General features: G+C 37.6%; 1 protein-coding gene across 7 annotated transcripts; it reads right to left on the bottom strand.

Moving 5' to 3' along the window:
- Positions 1-3: 3 nt before the first annotated feature.
- Positions 4-25,121, bottom strand: LOC101744303 (E3 ubiquitin-protein ligase TRIM37). 7 transcript variants are annotated; one of them, XM_012696594.4, is made up of 17 exons: positions 24,775-25,121; positions 24,437-24,696; positions 24,133-24,343; positions 23,285-23,493; positions 21,657-21,764; positions 21,064-21,273; positions 19,342-19,521; positions 18,743-18,857; positions 17,992-18,202; positions 17,376-17,541; positions 13,846-14,009; positions 13,346-13,566; positions 12,185-12,305; positions 9,267-9,488; positions 7,914-8,093; positions 6,243-6,388; positions 4-5,006 (listed from the first exon to the last, which is right to left on the bottom strand). In XM_012696594.4, exons 1-17 carry the CDS (start codon positions 24,826-24,828, stop codon positions 4,851-4,853), a joined length of 2,934 nt encoding a protein of 977 aa, XP_012552048.1. In that variant the 5' UTR covers positions 24,829-25,121; the 3' UTR covers positions 4-4,850. The 7 variants fall into 7 exon arrangements, with proteins under 7 accessions (XP_012552048.1, XP_012552145.1, XP_012552089.1 ...); XM_012696691.4 differs by having other exon boundaries at positions 6,267-6,388; XM_012696635.4 differs by having other exon boundaries at positions 12,185-12,290.

Here is a 25,121-nt window from a genome sequence, read left to right as displayed (position 1 = left end):
ACATCCACGACAAGAGCTTTATTGTGAACAAGAAATAATAATTAAATCGCCATCCATACATTTCTCCATAAATTATCTACCTAGCTACACAAAGTTTCCAACAATCATTTCGTCTATTCAAGAGCAAAGTTATAATATTAACGAGTACATTTTACAGGCATAAAAATCAGTTTACACCAACCACATGATAAAATAATTGAAGACATGAGTGGATGAAGGGGATATGATAAAATTTGTTAATTTCGAGAAAACGGGCAACAAACTTTTGTTACTTGTACTTTTTCTTCGTACATAACTCCTCCCATCACATGCAATTTCTAAAAATAGCCTTCAAACCCGGAGTCTTAAGGTTTATCATAGGCACATAACACCTTTATCCAATGTAAAAACAAAAAAAAAACTTAAAAATTGTACTTAACCCCTTCATCCACTCATGTCTTCATATAAACAGGAAGGAGGGAGACCTCTGAAAATTATTTAGACTACACCGTAACAATTCATTCATATATTTTTCGTTTTGTTGGTTTTTCATTTATTTTGGGTGATTTCATTATAGCAGCTTAAATAAGCTACGACATTGAAAGTTGTTCTTATAAATCGAACAAAAAAAAACACGTCGCATATAGATTTTAAACAATTGATGCGATGATGGTTATTGATAATTAAAACAAAACATCTTCAGAAATTGTTTAAAATGTTTCCAGTGTTCATTTTTTCCGATTTCATATTGTTGAAACGTGCTATTAACATCATTATAACATCTAATTAAGCTTCACGTCTACTCAGTACGGTATATAACAATAATAATCACACAAATTTGAACTCTTCATTGTGCCGGTCTGCTGTTCTTACACAATAAGTACGGGTTAACGGGTTAGCCCATGAGTCCCATAGTACAAGGGAATCGTATTGGTCGTAGTTAACACGATAAAAATTCAGTGAGCGACTTCAAACAGCCTATTAAAATTCTATTGTATTTGTTTATACTTCTTCTATAGTATTATATATTGTAATATTATATTATAGATTATTGTTAATAAATTTTTCATAAACAATAATCTATAATATTTAACACTAAAACCGAAGTATAGTCACATAACAGATGTCCGTTTAGGGCAGTCACGAAATTAACATTGAAAAAGAGGACAAGTCAAGATTCAACAACATCTAACGTCAACATCAAAACGCACACTAAATTAAAATATTTTTAAGCCCCTATTATGAAAACTTCAATCGATATTATAACATTTCATGAGTATAATTATTAGAGAGTAATAAGTATTAAGTATTAAGAGTATTAAAATTACTATTTTGTTGTGTAAAAACAGCAGAAACAACACCTTGTAACTAAGTCTGGTCAGCGTCCAGATCACTACAAACATTAAAACATTCAACAACTAAAGCCTACTAAATTGAGCCTCTGAAAATATACAGGCAAACATTTACTATCTTATAATATTCGAATCACGAACGATACCTGCACAAAATCGGTCGATACAAACATTTTCTATTCTGGCAACACTTCTAAAAAGTTTATTTTCTATGTTTCAGCGACTCCTATTAAATATTTTCTACAGTTACATTTGACGCCTTTGCATGTGACGACAGAGGCGGTTAACCATTCAAATAATCGGAAAGTGCAAAAATAACAATAACCTGAATCCTCAAGTATATTGTATTACATTTGACGTATTCACTAACAAATATAAGTTCTGTACTATCATTCCAAAAAAATAATATTAAAATCATTTTTGATTCAATCAATTAAAAGAATATTTGAAAGTAAGCAGGCTGAAGATTAAATAAACAATATATAGTTAGTTTAATATTACAGCAGATTATAAGTCTTCAAAGAAATAAAAAAAACAATTGGTCACTTTGGTTTTAGAGCCGCTTTACTCGCATCTTCACGACAAATATGTTCAATAGAAATTAATAAATGCAATATGTATTATAATTGAATTTAAATTACAAACAGAGAAGTGCATACCTATAAAATCTGTTAATGTCACTCGAAATCCTCCTAAACGATAATATCAGACCTATTAAACTAATCTAACAACAAAACTAATAAATCCTCGAATAATGTCCAAGCTTTACTATTACAAAAATAATTGAATTAAAATAATTATATAGATTCCTAATATTTAAAGAGATCTTTTATAATCTTGTGTTCTAACTATAAGACTGTCTTTTCGTTCCTACTAATGAAAGCGCAAGATATACTCACTATAGTCTCTTTGCTAGGGATGTCGTACATTTGGTACATTTTTTTAAATTTGTAAATTACATTTTTTTAAATTTTTAAATTAATCATTAATATTCAGATTTCGAATATCGACTTTAGATATATTATGATGATCATTGCACGTTTATGGCGAAATACCTCTCCTTAAACGCTGTCGTTGGGAGCTTGTAGGGTTGCCAATGTTAAGTCGGTCGACGAAAAAAAAACGTTAATGATTTTACTTTACTGAATAAACCTGTTTAAATAAACTACAACAAGACATTCAATAAAAATTTCATTTATCTGAGTTACTTTTCGAAGCGTTCAGGTAAACGTGAGTAATCAACATCCCTATTATAGATTTATCAAAAAACATGTTAAGAAAATTGCTCCCATAGCCGAAACGGTGATAACGAAAAAAAGTCGGATTTCGGGAGTCGCTTAAATAATTAACATTATTTTTATGATTTTATCTCACATTTTTTTATTAATTAATCGTCATGACCACGAAAATCATACAATTTATTCGTAATTTCGGAAATAATATAATTACAATTTAAAAAAAGGCGAGATTAAATTGTAAAACTGCTTTAAATTAAGTTTTTTTAGTCAACTTGAGATTTAGTGAGCTATGTTTGCTTACAATACAAAACTACCAAAACAAAACCAAAGAATGTAGAGAGTTGTAATTTACTTATTAATCAGAATTTCAGTATTAAACTGAACTCCATTAAACTGTGTCAAATAAAAGGCTCTCAAGTTTTGCACGACATACATTGCTCGCTCGTAAAGTGAAATTGCTAAAACGATAAATAGTTAAATAAACAAGACTTTTTCGTTCATTTCCGTTCCGTCTTCCGAAGCGATTTCCTAATTCGCCATATAAATAAAGTCCAATTTCAAATTTCTTCTTTTTTTGGTGTTGATAAACATTTAAAAAAAAAACTACCCTCTCGTTCCAATATCACCTTGATCATTTTCTATACTTCGACGAATGACAACAAGAACATATAACGCATAAGACAAAAAAAAAACCTCCGAGAAGGTTTAAGAACGGGAATGTAACAATACTCAGGTACGTGTAACTATTCTCATAAAGACGCTCCATAGTGGATATCGGATTTCACCAACTATCCTAAATATCAATAAGCAAAACTGCAGCTAATTCGCGATGTTTACACTTTACTATTCATTAAACAAGTATTTAAATTCCCTAGTCTGTTTTGTTAACCACAAAAAACTCTTTCAGAGCACCGTAACCGTTATTATGCATAAATATGTACTTTAATTCTGTGACGTCATACGTGGGGTATTTCCGCTCGTATTTATTAAACTTTTTCGATGAATCTACTATAAGTCATTTAACTTTATATACGCATTGATTAATATAGAAAGCAATTATTATTTTAGACTTTAATATTTTTACATCCATAGGCTTTTTATAAAGCAACCTTCTAGTATCATCTTCGGTTTTGCAAGTCGTAAATACAATTAAAACTGTACTAAAAAAAAAGACGGTAGTTAGCAAAATTATTAAATGTCAACGAATAACCCCGCAGGTGGGTGACGCGACACGATAACAGAAAACGCAAGATCAAAACCATTAAATTTGTTTTAATTATGTTTACCGTCTCTATATTGAACTGGAATTATGAATATTAATTAAGAAAAAAAAAATTGTTCTCTCAATAAACCAGATGATAAAACTTAATGTAGGGGTACATTTTAAATTCACTAAGACTTAAGTTTGCAGGAACTTCATTATAATTATAAATGTAATTCAATTAATATTTTGAGACCTATTATGCTACTAAGTGCAATTAATGTTTTTATTTTACATTCCAAGTAACTAACATAATTAAATAAAAAAATAATTATACGTCTTAAGTAAAATGTGTATGTTCGTAATATTTTGTTCCTTCCTGACATATTGGTATAATAAATAAAAAAAACAATTTACTTGTACTGTAACATTATTATTGATTAGATTTTTCTATAAATGTTCAGAGAATTCGGCGTGTTGTAGAAATAAAGTTAACATAAAAAGGGGATGCGGAAATATTTACGAACAATGTTAAGATTGAATACAAGTAATAATCATTTTTATCGCGAGTACTCATCCATAACTAACGATCACAATCTTCATACGGTACGGGGTATTTTGTCAGAGATTTGTTAGGAAAAATTCATTGCAATTGCGCCCGAGCACTAATATGTTTTTGGCATACATTATGTGATTTTGAAATACGTTTGGGAGATCTTTGTTATACACGCGCAAATTCACAAATCAGTAAATGCGATTACTCCATAATAAACAACCTAAATAATTATAATCCTTGAAACAAATCATTATATAGTTAATTTTGTACTTGTAACTTTTTCGAGTAAAAGTCAACCGTGTCCAAACAATAATTTGCTGATAGTTAACTTATAGTTTACAAAGACAAACGCTTGTATGTACTAGTTACAGAGATTCATAGAAGCTTTTATAAAATGGACGATCTAGTCGAGAGGTCAATGTCACCTGACGAGGTCAAACGTGGTGTTGTAAGAGAGGTTGTCGAGTTGACTAGTGGTAGTATTCCCTCCGGTACCGCAGCCCGCGCCGGGGCGGGTAGGTGCGTCAGTCCAGGTCGGGGGGCGCGGTGGGGGCGGGGTGCGGGGGCGGCGGCGGGGCGGGGTGCGCGGGGGACCACGGCTGCACGGGCGGGGTGGGGGCGCGCGGCTCCCCCGCCCCCTCGAGCGACAGGCTGTTCAGCAACATGTCGAACAACGTGTCCTGGAACATGTACACACATTCATACGCTCACACAACTATATATAAAATATATATTATTGAATCGGCTGCTGTCTTTCACAAAATGCAAATTTGAATAAAGGGATGAGCATTAACTGGCGTTAAGCTTAGTGAATTAATACTGTTTTCCATTTACGTTGAGATAACTTTCAGAATGAACGAGTCCCTTCTTACACTACCATTGAATTTATAATATTGGTAAACACAATTCAATTTTATTAATTGTCCAATTCAAACGCGATTTTGTGAACACAAAGATTACGCTTACGATACCTCATATCTTATTAATAAGAACAACACATATCTATATAATACAAATAAAACATTACACAATTTACAAAAATGACAAGTAACGGATGAATGAAAATGGTTTCTTGTCTCTGATGATTGAGAAAAAAAAGTTTACATTGTCCACTCATTTCCGTGATCTACCAAACCGTAATGTTTAATGAAAATAAACAACATCATTTACCAAAATGATAGTATAATGGACGATATTATGTTTCAAGCTAGGAGGTGGGTACATGATAAAAAAAATTACATTCTAGGTGTCCAGTCTACCCACAAGGAAGAGATATACGGAAATAGCTAGGTACGAGTAAAAATAAATTTAGAATACTGTGAATTGAGGGGAATCGGGACACTTTTTACGTTCGAAATTGATTTTTATGTATTTTATTTTTTTCGTAGTTATAGTAATAAAACGGAGATCATAATGGTTCCGGTAATTTAAATTTTCATTTACTACATTAAGATATAGTTTATTTAATAATAATTATAAAAAGTTACCAGAACTCACTTGTCCCTATTCACCCAGGCGTGGGGTGAATCGGGTCGCTTAAGGGAACAATAGTTTTTCGATAGGGCTGGCACTATTTAGTTGTTACCTAATTTTAAATTACAAAACTTTGATGACTACATTAAACTATTTAATATTCTTAGACACTAAATAAAAGTTATTTTCATTTCAACAAAATTATATCAACAAAACCATTGTGACATCCCAGATTTGTCCATATTCTACCTCTAGTCCCTATTCCCCCCAATCTACTGTACACGTTTTATACCAACAAAACTTTACATTACTCAAAACATATAAAAATCTCATGCGAGTCTAAGTCTTACCGACCACCGCTCAAGCCATCAATGGAACAACAGAAATACGGGAGAATTATAAGAGGGCGTTCCGCATATCCGTATCGGTCGTGTTATATTTACGTTGCAATCCAAAATGAATTCGACCTCGTCATTGTCGCTGACGGAGGACACGGAGGGCCAGTAGTCGTGCAGTGCCAGGTCGGGGACGGGCGACACCGCGCCGCGCTCCGGCGTGCCGGGAGGGGTCGGCCCGTAGTTCAGGTTGGCTGTTGTATTGAGCACAAATGAGTATTTCACGACAAACAACACACATTAACTACAGTAGGCGCGTGAACTCGACTTTTTTTTAAGAGATTTTATGACCTGGTAACTAAGACCTTTAAGTCATGTCTTATTTTTATGAAAAATGATAATATAGAGTGAAATGAAATGAAGATTATTTATTTGAGACATTAATCAACTGAAATGAAATGAAATGAGATGATATATGGGATGAAATATAATCTCACCAAATGGTGGTCATTTACTGAAATTTTTTCAGTGAACTTTTTGGAGGATCCCGAGAAGTTACGTCCAGCGACTTTGTTTCATTTTCCCACATTTGTGCACTTCCACAGATATTAAATAGTTAAGAAACCACCGTTATTACACATTTAAACCTGAATACACTAAATAGACAAAATAAAACAAATCACACAACTTCACTCCTCGCGTTACAACCAAAAAGTCCAAATTCATGTCCATCTTGAGAAATGCGGTAGTGCTGTGACCTAATTAATTATGGTAATGTCGATAATAACTACCGATTTAGTCAACAGTTGTCAATTTGGTTTATTGTAACATAAGATAATTTTGCAAATTACAAAATAAAATAAATGTGATAAGTAATTACTTATTTACTTCTAATAGAGAAAAATATTTTTTTAATTCTAATTCAATTACTATCAGATAAAAAGACAAACGACAGATATGAGTCGGAATCAATATCTTTTTTCAGTAGGTTTTTTTCTACCTGAACTCGTTGGAAGCGAAGTAGTCATGATTTATTCACAATGAAATAACACAATAGCATTAGCGTAAAATTATGGTAATCGATAAGCGCGCGTCGCAACCGTCAAGGACAACACTCGACGTCAGACAAATGCGGGGTGAGCTGCCCCGCATGTCGCTTCTGGCCCCGATGGACATGAACTCGCGCGTATACAGTATGTATATATCTTTTTTTATTGCTTAGATGGGTGGACGAGCTCACAGCCCACCTGGTGTTAAGTGATTACTGGAGCCCATAGACATCTACGACGTAAATGCGCCACCCACCTTGAGATATAAGTTCTAAGATCTCAGTATAGTTACAATGGCTGCCCCACCCTAATTATAAAATTGATTACTACTTTTTATTATCGTTCGGCTCGCTACTCTTTTCCTTTTTAGTTTTGAGCTTATAATAACTTTTTTTATTTTAGCTATACATTCACTCTTATCTAATCTGCGTATACATTATCTAATCGAATTTAATTTAAAAATAAACTTTTGTCGATGATTTTTTCATCTCGGCCATTTTTGCGCGGCTTATTCAATTCATTAGAAATTTTGTATTTTTATTGTTTTTTTGGATATTTCTTTTGTAATAGTACCACTAACGAAAGGCAGGTGGCGCGCGAGTAGTTTCATAAAATTGTTCAGCATGTGATATTTCGCGTGAGTTGTTGCCAAGTGCTTAGGTTGTAACAAAATGTTTCACGGTCACTCGGACTGAGTTGATATTATAGTAATTAATAGAAGTTAAATTACCAGGACGTCTGTGGCGCAGTTGTCCAGGGGAAAGGGGTGTGCGCCGCGGTCGGTGCGAGGCGGGATGGTTGAGGGGGGTGGCGGGGTGCAGCGGGGTGCCTCGCCGCGGGGGGCGGGGGGCGTGAGCGCCGCGACTGAGAATCCCCGCGGAGCTCTGACCGTTCCAATTGCGTTTCGGACCTGGAATATTTAAGAAAATTATAAATGTATTTGATTATTATATTTTATTTAATTTGGATGTTGTACATTAATATATAAGGCCTATCCTTTTTCGTTCAGTTCACGGAAGCAAGAGATAATATTATTAAGGACACATAATCACTCCATTTTTCGGAAATAGTAAGGCCAACCAACCAGAGACACGAGATCCAAGTCCCAAATATAATGTCTGGCGACTTTCCCACTCTTCAAAACGGAATGCATCACTGCTTCGTGGTACAAATAGGCAGAGTATGAGCGCAAAAGGCAAATAATAACCGGTAATTGAATTTTGAAGGCTTCAATTTGGTTTACAAGTTATTGTCGGTCTAAGTAAGAATTTCTTTTGCAATAATTGGAACCTTCCTGCGGGATTTAAGCACCGGCATAGTGGCATCACTCGTTACATGTACACCAGGGGCATTATCCTTTAGACCTTGACTTCGTTCTTATCATAAATGGAAGATCTGCCGTTAATGGCTTTGATCGGTCATTACACTGTCCCTGAAATTTGTCTAGCCAAGATTGAAAACTGCAGCGCCTTTTTGTAAACATAGAAAGTGAAATGATAATTTTATTCACAAACCAGCTGTACCCGTCCGCTTCGCTGGGCATTTAAAATTAACATTATTATTTCTCTACCCCACAAAGATTCTCATCATTAACGCCCCCGCAACTGGTGTATGGAGTTCAACACTCATATAAATATTAACCTATCCATTATGTACATGTATTTTCTACATGGATACCCAGTTTCAAGTCAATCGGATGCATGGGTCAGTAGTTATAACGGAACATCCGTAAAAACCACTGTAGATTTATATATTAGTATAGATGTTATTCATTCACCGTGGAAGTCAATCGTGAACATTTGTTAAGGACGTATTTCTATAAAAAAATTGGTACCCACCGGCGGGATTCGAACACCGGTGCATCGCTAGGTACGAATGCATCGGACGTCTTATCCTTTAGGCCACGACGACTTCAGACTTCAGTTTCATCACATTTCGGTGACTTTAGGAAAGCATATATTAGTATAGAGTATAGATTATCACGTCATACATCTTTCAATGAAATCACATAACGACTGACGATCTATGCACAACATCTAGGCCATACAAAGAACCATTGATGATAATAAGGAGCGAGGCTGACCGTTCTTGGCGGAGGGTTTCGGCGTGAGTCCGTTGATCCGCATGAGGTTGAGCAGCAGCATGTCGGTGTGCGCGGCCGTGGACAGCTGCGGGTCGGCGTCGTGGTGCGCGGTGGCCGACAGCGCGGCGCGGTCCGGTCCCGCCTCCGCGCACAGCAGCCGCGACAGGATGTCCGAGCCGTCCCGCGAGCTGTACCCGCAGGCGCCCTCTATGTCGTTCTCGCCTGTGCCAGTACGTTACTTCACTTATACAGGGTGCTCTAAAACGTGATTCAATAATTTTGGAACGATGTGGAGGGGTACCCTAACCGGGAAAAAACGTCCGTAACGTAAGATTTTTATTAGTAATGCACACAGTGTACGATTTAACTTTGTAATAACGTACAAAAAATAACATTTTTTTTTATCATTCGTTGGCCACAATCTCAGAGCATTCGTTTGCGCAATACACTAAGTCTTATGCAAACAACCGTGAATGAAGTTCGCACGTTACCGAATGACCGTGGGTTGTTGCGAAACCTCCAGTTTTATTTTCTTTATACCTAGAATAGAACTTAAAATTAATATCTTTATAATAAGGAACTTCGTTCCTATCCGATGTCCCACAACACCACACATCTTTTTTTGCTACCTGAGCTAATGTAGACTGTAACAGGTGAGCTCGCGGGGCTCAAACCTGACGACGTTGTTAACCCTAGCAAGAGCAGTGCTCCGCAGAATCTACCACTGGATCGGAAACGCGACCCACTGAGAAGATCCGGCGAGAAACTCAGTGGGCTGTGTCTGTGGGTTAATTTACTCGCCGAGCCCTTCGTCGCAAGCGACGGGTTCGACGAGAACGATGACCGATGTGATTCACATCGGTGACTCTTAAACAACTGTAACCAACACATAACTGTTTTACTTCGAACTAAAATTGTAATTCTATCGACGAAAATACACTAAAGTTTTATAATTTACAGATATTTCGCGTATAAGACACAACTAAAAATCAATAATTAAAATATTAATAACCTTACAAACAAAACAAACATTAGCTATCGCTAAATCACTATAATTATAATAAATTTTTTTTTAAATGCATGTCTCGTGAACTAAAAAAACATTTTTGAAACGAATAATTAAAAAGATAAAATTTGCGAATTTGTAATAGCAGCGTTCCATTTCTATGTAGTTTTAATACCTTGCTGTACTTTTGTGTTAATGTACTTATAACTACCGTCTGCTTTCATTTTTACTTTAAAATATTATTAAGCAATCATCTAATGCGTTTTTCGTCAATATTTTTCTAAATGATTAAATTCAAGATCCAATCCACTACATAAAACATTTAAAAAAGTACTTACTCCTCGAGTATTTTAAAATAATTATTGAAAAGTTAAATATGTGTGTGTATTCTTTATTGAAATACTAAATACAAACAAAATAGAAATGTTTTACGAAAATAACAAAAATACTCTAATAACAAATCAGTCTTATTTTAGAATCATATCATATCTGTATTAGACAAAACTATGAAATTTACGAAAATTCATTAGAAAAGTCTTGTGAAAAGCGAAGATTATTTTTTACATTTTTTTATACGCACGTAGAGGGCGCTTCAGTTTGTATCAAAATTACTGTAAAAATTATGTTTAAAAAACAAATTTTATTGATTGTCATGTGTGACGTGAGGACAGTTGTGTTCGGGATGAGGATAGGGATGTGCGCGGGAGCGGACGCGAGAGCGGGAGCGGGAGCGGTGGCGGGGGCGGTAGTGGGCGGCCTCGCAGTACAGTACGCACTGTTCGTCGCACCACGAGCACCCGCTGCCGGACGACCCATCTGTGCCATGCAATCATAGGAAGGGATATCAAGGGATAGCTTTTTCAAAGTCCAAACCTCTTTGGACACGATGAGGTTTAACGACGCGGTAGCTATTTCTATCCCTCTCTCACAATAGTCAACTAAGTACAACTTGGATCACACACCGTTGCAAAAGGTAAGTGTAAATAACTCTCAAAACGACAGATAAAACCTATAAATATATTTTCATGTAAGTAAATACCAACCACAATTAGTTATATATTTGTTTATTGCATATGGCATGGCACTAGCTTGCCGTTTAATTTAGCCTCAAATGACGTCATTCACGTGTACGTGTACACTTGCGTTCAATCGAGTTATGCAGTTTGCGCGACATTTTTACTCTGCTCTACTCGTGGATAAAGCATAGGCCGTGTGACGTCACGCAACCACGAGCAAGTAGTCTAGACGTGCAGCTCATCACTCAACAACACCTTCAGCTATCGCTCAGAAATAGGTAAACCTACCAGTACCCAATTTCCAAAAGGTGACCTTAATATTTTTTCAGAGAACAACGCATTAGATGACGCCCGCAGTAAGTACACTATGCGCGCGAGTTTATGTCCATTGGGGCCAGAGGCGACGCGCGGGGGCAGCTCGCCCCGCCTCCGCTCGCCTACCCGCGTTTTTCTGACGTCTAGTGTTGTCTTTGGCAGTTGTGACGCGCGCTTATCGATACCGAAAATTTACGCTAACGCTATTGTGTTATTTCATGGTGAATAAACCATGACTACTCCGTTTCCACCAAGTTCAGGTAGAAAAAAACTTACATGTCGGACTCTGATCTGTCGGTTGTCTTTTCATCTGATAGTAATTAAAATGGAATTTAAAAAATATTTTTCTCTATTAGAAATAAACAAGTAATTACTTATCACATTTATTTTATAATTTGCAAAACAACCTAGTTACATTAAACCAAATTGACAGCTGTTGACTAAATCGGTAGTTATTATCGACATTACCATAATTAATTAGGTCACAGCATTCCTCAGGATGGACATGAACTCGCGCGCCTACTGTACTTATATGAATGCTAAGTTATACGATATCGAGTTGTGAAAGTGATGTAGCTCACCCGACATGGTCTCGTCGTCAACGTCATTCTCTTCGTTCGAGTTTTCGTCGACATGAACGGTGTGGGTCTCGTCGGCAAATACCTCTAATTCGCTGAACATCAACTCCTGCAATGTAGATAACTACAAAAAATTAACTCACTGTGTTTAAAGGACAACGGTTTTTCTTTATATTTTGGCTGCGGCACGGTTTGTGCATTAGCCAGTGTCAAGTAATAAGATTTTTATAATTCACTGCTATAATTATTTACAGTTTATGAATGATAAAAACGAACGTAGCTGTCCATGTTGGCCATTATTAATAAGAGCAGCGTGGGACGGTATTGATAAATTAGGTTGAGAAAGTAATTTGATTAATGTAGTAATTAACTCTGTAAATATTATTATGAAGTGATATGAAATGAAATGAGATGATATGGGTTGAAATATAATCTCAGTAAAATGGTAGTCATTGACTGAGACTATAAGAAAACGTTGGAAGCTTTAAATAAGCATACCGTTATACAGGTTGTGCTATAGAATAAATGACCGCTTAGGTTTTCAGTGGGCAGCGACTTAACTGTAGCACCCGCATTGCTGAAATCCATGGGCGACGGTAACCACTCGCCACCAGGTGAAATGTATGTTCGGCTGCCTAAGGCAATAATAAGTTTTTGTTGTGAGCAAATAGTTTTTTATTTAGATTGTTGGACGGCCTCACAGCCCACCTGGTGTTAAGTGGTTACTGGAGCCCATAGACATCTACAACGTAAATACGCCCCCACTTTGAGATATAAGTTCTAAGGTCTCAAGTATAGTTACTACGGCTGCCCCACCCTTCAAACCGAAACGCATTACCGCTTCACGGCAGAAATAGGCAGGGCGGTGGTACCTACACGTGCGGACTCACAAGAGGTCCTACCACCAGTAATTACGCAAATTATAATTTTGCGGGTTTGATTTTTATTACACAATGTTATTCCTTCACCGTGGAAGTCAATCGTGAACATTTGTTAAGTACGTATTTCATTAGAAAAATTGGTACCAGCCTGCGGGATTCGAACACCGTTACATCGCTACATACGAATGCACCGGACGTCTTATCCTTTAGGCCACGACGACTTCTATAGACGCGTATAGAGTTCGTTCTATAGACAACCTGTATGAGTGCGGTTATTAGTTACCCCGGTGTCGCTGCTGGACTCGGAGGCGGCGTGCGCACCGCGGGCCGGGTTGCGGTTGTCGCACTCCGTTTCGCCTTCAGTCTTGGCTCGACCGCTGTGGGAGGCACACGCGGCCTCCGCGCTGGGAGCCGCCGCGTTCAACTCCGGCGACGACATCGAGGAGCACAGCAACACGTTCGAGGCCGATTGACTTATTTCCGTTGCTGGACTGCTGGCCACGGCTGCAAATTATTTTCATATCAGTTTTTATCAGTATATTTCTATCGGGTATTGCTAACAAATTTTTACTACCAAGAACTTTTTTCACCTATACTAACTGGTTTTTTTTCTTCCTACCTGCTACTACTAGTAGCCTCTTGAGGCCGCATAAATTTCTACTTCCTATCAACAACTAAAATCCAATATTACATATAACAGAGACAGGTTAAATAGAAAAATCAGAGGGATCTAAGCACTTTAAGTATTTTACAAAGAGGTTAAGGTACTAAGAGGATGTGTACCAGTCAATGTGGAGTCCTTAGCTGGAACCTGTTTGTCGGTGCGTGGCATTTTGTTGGGCAGCTTGTTGGGCGCGCGGCTGGGCGTGTTGGCGGCGCTGAGCAGCGTGTGCAAGCTCACCAGCGCCATGTTGTCCGCGCCGGATACATGAAGGGAGTTTGCTGAACTGAAAAACATTATTGTTAAAAATCCGGTCACCGTCCTAGTCGAACCCGTCGCTTGCGAAGGGCTCGACGAGTAAATTAACCCACAAACACAGCCCACTGAGTTTCTCGCGGGATCTTCTCAGTGGGTCGCGTCTCCGTTACGGTGGTAGATTCTGCGAAGCACTGCTCTTGCTAGGGCTAGTGTTAACAGCACTCCCGGTTTGAGCCTCGTGAGCACAACTACTAGTTCGGTGAGTCTAGAATAACCCCTCGAGGTTACTAGAATAGGTAGGAAAAAAATTACAAATTTATAAAAATATTACGTGAATTGAATAAGAATTTGATTCGAGCCGTACACCTCAGCAGAGAGTAATAGGAAAAAAAGAAGAAGTGAGCGATAGCAATACTATTTTTTTTTCTGTTTTCACATCTGTTTGTTTCTTCGTTTTATGTTTGGAAGCATACTTGTTACGTACCCTAGTTACATGCATTTTGCTAATTCGCTATTTCGCAATTAGCAACCAGTGGCGTACGTGACTACAAATTGTCGACGCAGCAACCTCATTCCATGTTCATGGAAAATTACGCGACTGGCGTCAAGTGCTGACACTGCAGCGTCGCTATGCCGCCCGGGCCGGGGCCCGCTGGCGCCACTTCGGTACTGACATCGTCCAAGTCCACTCAATAGCATCTTATAGCCCAAGAGCCCACGACAGCCAGACCTTCGTTATTTTATAAAAGCTGAAAGTTTCTCTGTGTATGTCTCCAACACAGGTAAGAACGACCCGCGATTATAGAGTTTCGATTGTGGTTACTTGGGCAGGTAACAGGCAGTAAAGGTATATAAAATAGTACCTTAAATTCGTTAAAGTATAAAGGTTTTTTTTTTTAATATTTACTCCAGAATATCTTTAGAAATCATGATATCCGTTGCCGGACACTTTTTCCAGTTGTTACCCCCTGCCAGACACCCCTAAACTTTAATAAATTTTAATTATACTTTCGTTATACTATAAAAGCTAAATTTTATATATGTTACTTAGGGACTTATAAAAATATGTTACCCCAATAGCCGGACAGTTTTAATGGTTCTTACATCTTGCTAGACACATTGAGAGCCCGCTGTAGGTGCGAGCGCGAGGTAGCAACTGTTCAAGCGGGTGTGAGCGAGATAGAGTGCTTAGTCTATTGTGATCTTTTAAGATATCCAATAAAAAAAATATTTTATTACGTTCATAGCAATATTATAGAAAATAAAAAATGTTATTTTAATATTATAAAGTACAAACAAAATATTACATGTCAAAGAAAAATATTTAATCGTTCTTATAATTTTCCTCATTGTCGTCGATATTGAACTGATGAATAAGGCGATATCAATATCGCCTTATTCATCAGTTTCTGTAAAAAATTAAGAAAAATTATACAATTTGAATAATAAAAAAAATATGTACAATAATTTGTCATAATAATTACATACCTGATTGAGTTTTGAGCGAATCTCTAACATAACTCGATAGTAGATCTTGGTGTTTGTCATCTTTCAATACCCTGCCATCATTATCCGGTTCCATATGAGGTTGGATTTTTTAGATGAGCATTATTCCAAATGGTATATACAGAATTTGATCGCAAAAATTGCTGCAATAGCTCGCTTTTACAAGGTGGTAGATTGCTAACGTCAAAATTTCGCAATTTCTTTCGGTCAAAAGCTTCGTTTACATTAGAGACTGTATAGGAGTCGATGAATAATTGAAGTCGAGCAGCATCAATATCAATTACATTACGGACATTGTAGGCATTGCATATAGACCTCTATTATAGATGTTTTGTTGTTGATCTAAATTTTCAATTGATTCGCTGTTACGGAAATTTTTGAAAGCTTCCTGGTACTCTGGATATTTTTTAAATGTTTTGTATGGTTTTAATTTTCCTTTCCTGAAGAACGCAGGATAAATCCTTTTTTTAAGATTGAAAGATTACTGGTGGCCCGGAGGCCTTTCTAGCTTCACCAGGACAGGTGGTGGGCGAGCAAAGGCTCAGCCAGGAGGGGTGGGATTTGCTAACAACTGCCCGAGCGCCTCCGAAGGAGACCTAACAACTCAAGAGCAATTGCTTCGCGAATGAATCTACTACCGGATCGGAATCGCGACCCACTGAGAAGATCCGGCGAGAAACTCAGCGGGCTGATGCATGGGTTAGGTTGCACGGCGAACTCTTTGTCGAGTTCGACGAGTACGGTTACCGGGGTCCCTAAGCCTGCTCCTAGTGTTAGAGCTGAAGGCGTCTAATGCAAAGGTTATTGGATCTGATGGATCCGTAAGGACGTGTCTAGGGCGTCGACGGTGACTGACTCCTGCATGATCAGGATTCGGGGAGTAGTCAGCGGCGGCTACGATAAGGCGATTATCATGACGCATAGCCTTATCGAAGTAACGTTCCGACACTGACTTCATGTGTTTGCGGATCGATTCGAGGCCCGATATTTATCGGCGATGCGCGATATTTAGCGGGTAGTGAGTCGGGGTTAGCGGAGCGATGATATCGAAGGCGAGATCATCGACTAACGCGTCGAGCCGCCTGCCGTTAGGGGTTGTGGTGTGTGAGTTCCACCTGATGTGTTTACAATTTAGGTCGCCCGCCAGAATGACAGAGCTTCCCATGCCGAGTAGCGCCTCGATATCACTGCTTAGAACGGATAAATCCTATAAACGACAGCTGATGTGCAGTAAAAGATCACAATAGACTAAGCACTCTATCTCGCTCACACCCGCTTGAACAGTTGCTACCTCGCGCTCGCACCTACAGCGGGCTCTCAATGTGTCTAGCAAGATGTAAGAACCATTAAAACTGTCCGGCTATTGGGGTAACATATTTTTATAAGTCCCTAAGTAACATATATAAAATTTAGCTTTTATAGTATAACGAAAGTATAATTAAAATTTATTAAAGTTTAGGGGTGTCTGGCAGGGGGTAACAACTGGAAAAAGTGTCCGGCAACGGATATCGTGATTTCTAAAGATATTCTGGAGTAAATATTAAAAAAAACCCTTTATACTTTAACGAATTTAAGGTACTATTTTATATACCTTTACTGCCTGTTACCTGCCCAAGTAACCACAATCGAAACTCTATAATCGCGGGTCGTTCTTACCTGTATTGGAGACATACACAGAGAAACTTTCAGCTTTTATAAAATAACGAAGGTCTGGCTGTCGCGGGCTCTTGCTCTATTAGTTTAATTAATTGTAATTATTATAATTCTTTAATAAATAAGTTAATAGAATTTTGGTTTTTTTTAAACGCTACGGCTGTAGTCTACATAATTTACTCTCAAGATTTCATTAATAACAATATTTATTTTAAAATTTTATATTGAAACGTACCGTGAGGTAGAAGGTAGATTATAAGGGGCGAGCAAAGTGTGAGGTTGCGCCATTCGTCTCGTGTCCATAGACTGAGCGTAGTCTCCGAAGCCGAAGGCACTGGCCGATTGACTAGACACTTCATTATTACGGCTGTCCTCAGCAAACATGGCTGTGTTTAGGATATCTATAACAGAGCGAAACGTTGATATTATAATAAGAAAAAGATTGTGTGGTTTTATGAAACCACGGTAAAAGTGAAACTTTTTTTCACATTATAGACGTTTAACTCTGACAAACAACATTTACATTAAACACTGACAAAAACAAACAAAATAGCGTGGAGCACTGGAACAAATGAGTAATAGTCTACTACACGATCAGCTGCTGCGAACTATAGGCGCCGCCATATTGGCCTTGGCTGCTCTGACGAGCGCCTTTCAATTTATCCCTACTCCACAACCGACCGTCAGGCGACATGCAACACACAGACAAAAAGTTTGAGACGATGTAATAAAAGTTTTACTTTAATTTAATTAATAGCCCGACATTTATTGTGATCACAAAGACCCTTTCTAAAATATCGACTAAAGTTTTAAGTGGGTTTCATGAATACTAATATCAGCATGTTGCTCACCGTTAGACATTCTCGTACTGTTGAGAGCGCCGTGCTGGCCGCATTGCTTCCACAACACTAAGACATCATTGACAGAGTTACCGTCGACGGGGTTGTTCTGCGCGGGGTTGTCGGCCTCGTTCGGGCCGGCGTTGGACTGCGAACTGCTCGTGCCCGTCGTGACAGCGCGAGTGGCCGCCAGTGAGTTCCGCGACATCTCCAACGAGAGGCGCTGTGGGGAGGAGTTTCACTTGAAGCGCATCTGCATATGTGCGCTTAATGATACGCATCGCGATGGTATTCTGTACGCGCTCATACTACGGTCTGACGTGAGATATTACGGAAATTTTGAATCTTTCTAAATAGCGTGGAAGTTGTTCGAAAAGTTTAATGGCGAAAAATGAACACCTCCCCTAGAGCTGTACCACAATTAAAGACTGTGCCACAGAGACTGATGACTACACCGGCATCAGAGCTATTAGGTCCGGACTAGGGTACTTTCATCCTGCTTATTCTTGCCACGCGGCAAACTTGCGTTTAATCCTCTACACTTTCAAACCAATGCACTCACGACTAAGCCAATTTTCGTCTTTCTGATAACCTTTGATATACGTAAGAATAAAACGAAAAATGCTTTTCTCTCGTGGCAACATAATTGATTCATTTCAAATACACAGAGTTATCGTAACTATACTTAAATAATATGTAGTACAATGTAAGACATGAAATAGACAATTAATAATACATTTGTATTCTTGAAAGGGGAACTAACCTCTTTGAGATCATTGATCTGCAGTACGTGTTGATTCTGCATTGTAATCAGTTGGTTTATGTACCACTGCTGGTCGCGGCAACGTTGATAGAACGTAGGCGGACGTACTTGGAACCTGTTACAATCATCACTTGAACTACGTATAGTCGTAGCGAGCAACGAGTTATTCCGTCTATAAAATTATCTGAAATCTGCATACAATTGTAGGCAGCGGCTTGGCTCTGCCCCTGGCATTGCTGAAGTCCTTGAGCGACGGTAACCACTCACCATCAGGTGGGTCGTATGCACGTCTGCCTACAAGGGTAATAGAAATGTTAAAGGTCGCCCGTGAGAACTGAACCCGGACTGTGATTATATACGTTGTGTTCGGATCTTGAGTTGTCTTTTTACGATACACAGACATTGTCTTGGTTAGACCAAAATAAAAATGGCAAATAGACTGCATTACCCCGTTATTATTGAGTTAATCTGAGAACTGTGTTATGTGATCAATTTTAAACTCTAAACATGAGGAACATTATCGCATTGAGCCCACAATGAGTGACCAATAGTGTAGTAATAGTCCGCTCCGAAATATATATTTTTTATAATAAACTTACCTCAATATTAAGGTATCGGTTTCTGGGTTCAAGTACCCCTCGCTGGCCAACAGATCAAGTCTGAAGAAACGATTGTAGCCCCAACATTCGCCGACTTCAAAGTCGGACGCGAATTCCCTTACAATGTTCTTGGAGGGGTCGCGCGACACTTGGTGCAACATTTCCACTCGATACTCATACCTATTCGAGAAATTTCCACAGTTTACAACAATAAACCCAAAATTATTAAAATTGGAGACGAAGAGTGGATGAAGGAGTTAAGTACCAATTTTAAGTTTTTTTTTAGTTGTTTACATTGAATGCAGGTGTTATGTGCCTATAAACCATATTAGACCTTAAAACTCCGGGTTTAAAAGCGATTTTTAGAAATTGCATGTGATTAAGGAGTTATGTATGAAGAAAAGGTACAAGTAACTTTGTTGCCCGTTTAATTGTAAAATTAACAAATTGTATCTTATTATCCCCTTCATCCACTCATGTCTTCAATTATTGTATTCTAAAAACGTATTAGAACAAATTCTCATTTATTATATTACAATAATTCCAATAAGTTTTCTAGTTGTTTCCGGCGATACTTTTTAAGCGTTTCATTACTTATGCTTAAAATAAATTTACTATTATTTTTTTTACTTATAAACAATTTAAAAAAACAAAGAAAAAGCAGTACATATATCTGTACAACATTCAGAAATTTCAAGACAGTCACAATCTATTTGCATTTTAGGGAGAACAAAAAACGATTAATGATTTCCTTATTAAAAAATAAAGCAACATGAGGGATGATTAGATAAAAAAAAAACAATAAGATAATAATAAAATAGTAAGATGAGCAATAAGATGAAAAAAAGTTTAGAGGTAAAGCCGCCATTGACTTGCCAACATGTACAATAGCGCTTATGCAAAAATCAACTTTGGATTGATCAGTGTTTAGCTTTAACTTACCTCTTGCCTACTCTTAACTTAGCAGTGCTTGGAATAATCAAAATACAGGGTTAACATTATTAAATTATTTTGTTATAATCTATAATATTTTGTTTGGTGCATCACATTCGTGCTGCGATTGTGTGGCATCAAAAACACTACGTGTGAAATATTCAGATAAAACCACTGGTACTATAATCATGGCCTTAATATTAATATCTATATCACCCACAGCATATATATATATATTATCACATTTACTGGAATTACTGAAGAGCTTTCTTCGACTAAAGTTGAAAAAAACGATTTTTTTTTGGTAAAACTACTAAAACCAGCACAGATGAAATGATTCAAACATTCTTAGAACCATTAGTACTCGAAATAGGAATAAGTGGGAGAGTTAAGTAGGAAAATAAAATCCTGACTACTCCCACCTTCATGGAACAAATTCACACAAGCACGAGGCCTGTTTGTATGTCGGTGCCTTCTAATTAATTGCGACACAGACATTATCTGGTTGTACTAAGCGTATTGTGAGCTCCCACAGTTTTTGGAACAACTATATTTTGTGCCGGTGCGGTGCTATTCAGTCATCTGCGCCATTCCAGTTTAAAGAGGACAAAACAATTAAAACTTCAACCTGATGTGAAACTGGATGTCTATAGGATAGCCTTTAGTAAACACTTAATTTCAGGTCAGCTCAACGGCATATCGACAGCAGCACAAGAGTTTACATATAAGATCTTACTGTCATAAGTATCTTGAACTGTTAGGAAATTACTATCATAATTTTAAACTTACTTTGAAGTCTCTGGCAATCCGGCACTGAGCTCCAAGAATACGGAGAGATAGTTCCCTCGAACTACACCATTGCCATCTGGGTACACCTTCAGCCTCCAACATAGACCGTTGACGTGTAATGGGGCCGAGTAGACGGGCGCGGCCGCGTGTTGGAGCTGAGTGAAGTTTGCTAGCGGGAAAGTGCTGCTGTCGTAACTCGGAACGATTTCACTATCAAGAAAATATCTCAATTTACTTTTCTTTACTAAAACTTTCAACGGAAATCTACTCATGCTGATATTTTCTGGAAGTTTTTAACTAAATAATTAATCAATTACATTAAGTTGTGCCTATTTTGGTTGTGTGGGAGGCATCTTAGATCCTCCTAAAATTCAACAGATATTTTCTGTTATTGATAAACATCCTCTGAAAATGAGGATCGTCTGCAATACCTAGAGTGTTCAATATTTAGTCTGTGGCCTAAACCCTTGCCTGATTTAAAAACTTTAATTATATATTACATTACTTGGCTAAGTTTCATTAAAATTATTTAGTGTTCAATACATGAGAAATTTATTTTTACTCATACTATTTGAGAATAATTTGGATCTTGCCTGTGAAAATCAGCCGGTACGGGGGCAGTGACAAAACTAGCCATTGGCTTCTTTCGCACTTGATGTATCATCTTTGATAGATCACCACTCCGTGCTATCAACTCTGATCTAAAAAAATAAAAATTAACAATCAATGTTTATTCATATATGTATATAATTTATTTTTATATATGTATATAAATAAACTATATATAGTATTTATCTATGTATATAAATAAAAAACTCCACAATTAAATTTCTTTCCTTGGATGATTCTTCTACACCTGATGGTTGTCTGAAAAGAACCTCTTTTAATGATAAGGCCACAAATTATATTTTGTATTCATATTGATTTTAAATCGGTTTACAATAAAGCATATTCTTTAATCTACTCTAATAACTAATTCAACTGTTGTGACCTTTTTGTAGTCGTCGTGGGCTAAGGGATAAGACGTCCGGTGCATTCACGTTGACTTATGCACCAGTGTTAGAATCCCAGGCGGGTACCAATTTTTCTAATGAAATACGTACTCATCAAATGTTCATGTTTAACTTCCACGGTGAAGGAATAACATCGTGTTTTTATTTTTTTATTGCTTAGATGGGTGGACGAACTCACAGCCTACCTGGTGTTAAGTTGTTACTGGAGCCCATAGACATCCACAACGTAAATGCGCCACCCACCTTGAGATATAAGTTCTAAGGTCTCAAGTATAGTTTTACAACGGCTGCCCCACCCTTAAACCGAAACGCATTACTGCTTCACGGCAGAAATAGGCAGGGTGGTGATACCCACCCGCGCGGACTCACAAGAGGTCCTACCATCAGTAATTACGCAAATTATAATTTTGCGGGTTTCATTTTTATACACGATGTTATTCCTTCACCGTGGAAGTCAATCGTGAACATTTGTTAAGTACGTATTTCATTAGTAAAATTGGTACCCGCCTGCGGGATTCGAACACCGTTACATCCGAATAGTAGATACCACCGCCCTGCCTATTTCTGCCGTGAAGCAAGTAATGCGTTTCGGCTTGAAGGGTGGGGCAGCCGTTGTAACTATACTTGAGACCTTAGAACTTCTATTTCAAGGTGGGTGGCGCACTTACTTTGTAGATGTCTATGGGCTCCAGTAACCACTTAACACCAGGTGGGCTGTGAGCTCGTTCACCCATCTTTTTTTTTATTGCTTAGCTTTTTTATTTTCCTAAGCATTAAAAAAATAAAAAATAAACCTTTTTATTATAATTGACCAAAGACAAATTTATGGCTTACCATGTCACAAGGGGTTAATGTCACTCATGGACATTGGGACTAGTGGTAACATAAGTTAAGCCAAAGCCTAATGGTAAAAATCCTACAAAGTTCCATTAAAAAGGACATAGTGAACATAGTCATGGAGAAGAAAACCCAGAGTAATAACATTTTCCTTACAACTCCCAGCACATCATTAGACCACTTTCAATTTGATTTTTAAACTCTCATGATCATACAAACAAATGATTATCAAGTAGGTTTTTGAATAATAAGGTTACCATAGGTTTGAAAATAATAGAGATTTTTTTTTTTTTTTTTTTAATTTTGTATAGCTTTCTTCCTTTAGAAAATAGTGTATTTTGAATCAACAGCTTAAAAATTGGTTATGATACCTTGTACTAGTATGTAGTTGATGTTCAATCTCCTGTAGCAAATGTTCAAGCTGCTCCGTCTCCTGAGTGAGGCTATTCTTCTGTCCCATTAAAGTAAGCAGTTTAGCCTTCAATGCAGAATCCAATCTGGAGATCATCAGCTCAACGGCATTGCGAATCTCACGCACTCGTTCATCTTTTGCTGCTCTCACTGATTCTACATTGCGTTCCTAAACAAGGTTTTGTATTGAAATATGTTTATTCTACAAGATCTATTTATTGTTGTTTTTGTGTACTTGTTTCCTGTATGCATGTATCATATGAGAAAAGAGATAAGGTTGCAATCATGTGAAAATTTTATGTTTATCCTTATGTATCCATGGGCACATTAATCATGAGGACACACACAAAGCTTTTTTTTTTTTATTGCTTTATGGTTGGACGAACTCGCAGCCTACCTGGTGTTAAGTGGTTACTGGAGCCCATAGATATTTACGACGTAAATGCGCCACCCACCTCCAGATATAAGTTCTAAGGTCTCAAGTATAGTTACAACGGCTGCCCCAGCCTTCAAACCGAAACGCATTACTGCTTCACGGCAGAAATAGGCAGGGTGGTGGTACCCACCCGTGCGGACTCAAAAGAGGTCCTACCACCAGATTTTCATTTCATAAAAACTTTAATGAATCAAGGTTGCAAAATTATATAAAAAGACTACTGTTTCCATCGTGGCAATATTAATATTTATATTCAGTATACATATAATAATACAATGAATTTAACAATATATTGCCCTATACTAAATATGCAGCTAATTAATAATGGTGTATCTTTGGGCATTAACATTTGATATCATTAAATGTACTTACAACATCCTGGACAAGGCTAATTAGCTCCATAAGCCTTCTCCGCAGTTGAGTGACTTCATCACGTATCTGAGTAACATGTTGCTCATATACCTCTTCCAGCGGTTTGAAGGTGTGCCCCGAATGGGTGCCACCCCAGAGAGCGCACTGATGACATATACAGCGACGACACGTCCAGCAATAGACAGTAAGTTTTTCTTGATGATTAGGGCATCTGTAAGTTGTTTACTCAGTTTTAAAAATTGTTTTTTAGACAATATGACATAGTAAATAGCCAATTTATTGTTTTTTTTTTTGACCAATTTACCTATCACGATAATTCTCACGGTGGCTGGCGGTGTTAGTTTGTTGCATGGTCTCTATTTGCTGAGTGACCTCTTCAACCCAGCGACAATTCACCAACTCATGTAGGTGTAGTGCAGCTCGACAGTGAGGACATTGGGAGCGTTGCTCCGTCAACCAACGCCGCACACAAGCATAACAACACAACTTTGAGCAGTGTGGACACAGATGTGCATCCACCAGCTTCTCCATACAGATGAAGCAGCGGAACACTTCAGCTAACGTCTGGAATAATTGTAGCATATGATTACTCTCTAACTATCCATTTACTTGTTATACAAAATGTAGGCCACATCGATTTACCTCCACAATTTGCTCCTCGCCATTTCCATTCCCTTTGTCTCCCCGCGAGGCCATATTTGAACTACACTTCACTTGATACAATATTGGCGATTAATCTACCATAATTTAGATTGTTTGCATTCCTAAATTAAAATGCAAGTCTCTCATATCGCAAGACAAGAGAATCAAATCGAATACACGCAAAACGAGACTCACTTCCGCGTTCGGAATTCAAAAGTAGGTAGAATTAAATAAAAATGAAATTGGTAAAGTCAAAAATAATAACAACATTAAAGCTTGCCATGTTTTGGTTCTAATTTCCCGTCATGATCTATGCAAGTGTAGTGTTCGCTCACGCGGCCTGCGCC

The sequence above is a fragment of the Bombyx mori genome, chromosome 10 (assembly GCF_030269925.1).
Source record: "Bombyx mori chromosome 10, ASM3026992v2".
Taxonomy (NCBI): domain Eukaryota; kingdom Metazoa; phylum Arthropoda; class Insecta; order Lepidoptera; family Bombycidae; genus Bombyx; species Bombyx mori.
This window is presented reverse-complemented; position numbering and strand designations above follow the sequence as displayed.

What these genes read in the sequence shown, in the direction of transcription:
- LOC101744303 (XM_012696594.4), bottom strand. Translation starts at nt 24,828, where the DNA reads ATGGCCTCGCGGGGAGACAAAGGGAATGGAAATGGCGAGGAGCAAATT. An exon ending in GGATTGCCAGAGACTTCAAA is followed by an intron (nt 19,522 to 21,063) that starts GTAAGTTTAAAA and finishes TTTCTCGAATAG; the next exon opens with GTATGAGTATCGAGTGGAAA. An exon ending in TGACGACGAGACCATGTCGG is followed by an intron (nt 9,489 to 12,184) that starts GTGAGCTACATC and finishes GTACTGGCACAG; the next exon opens with GCGAGAACGACATAGAGGGC.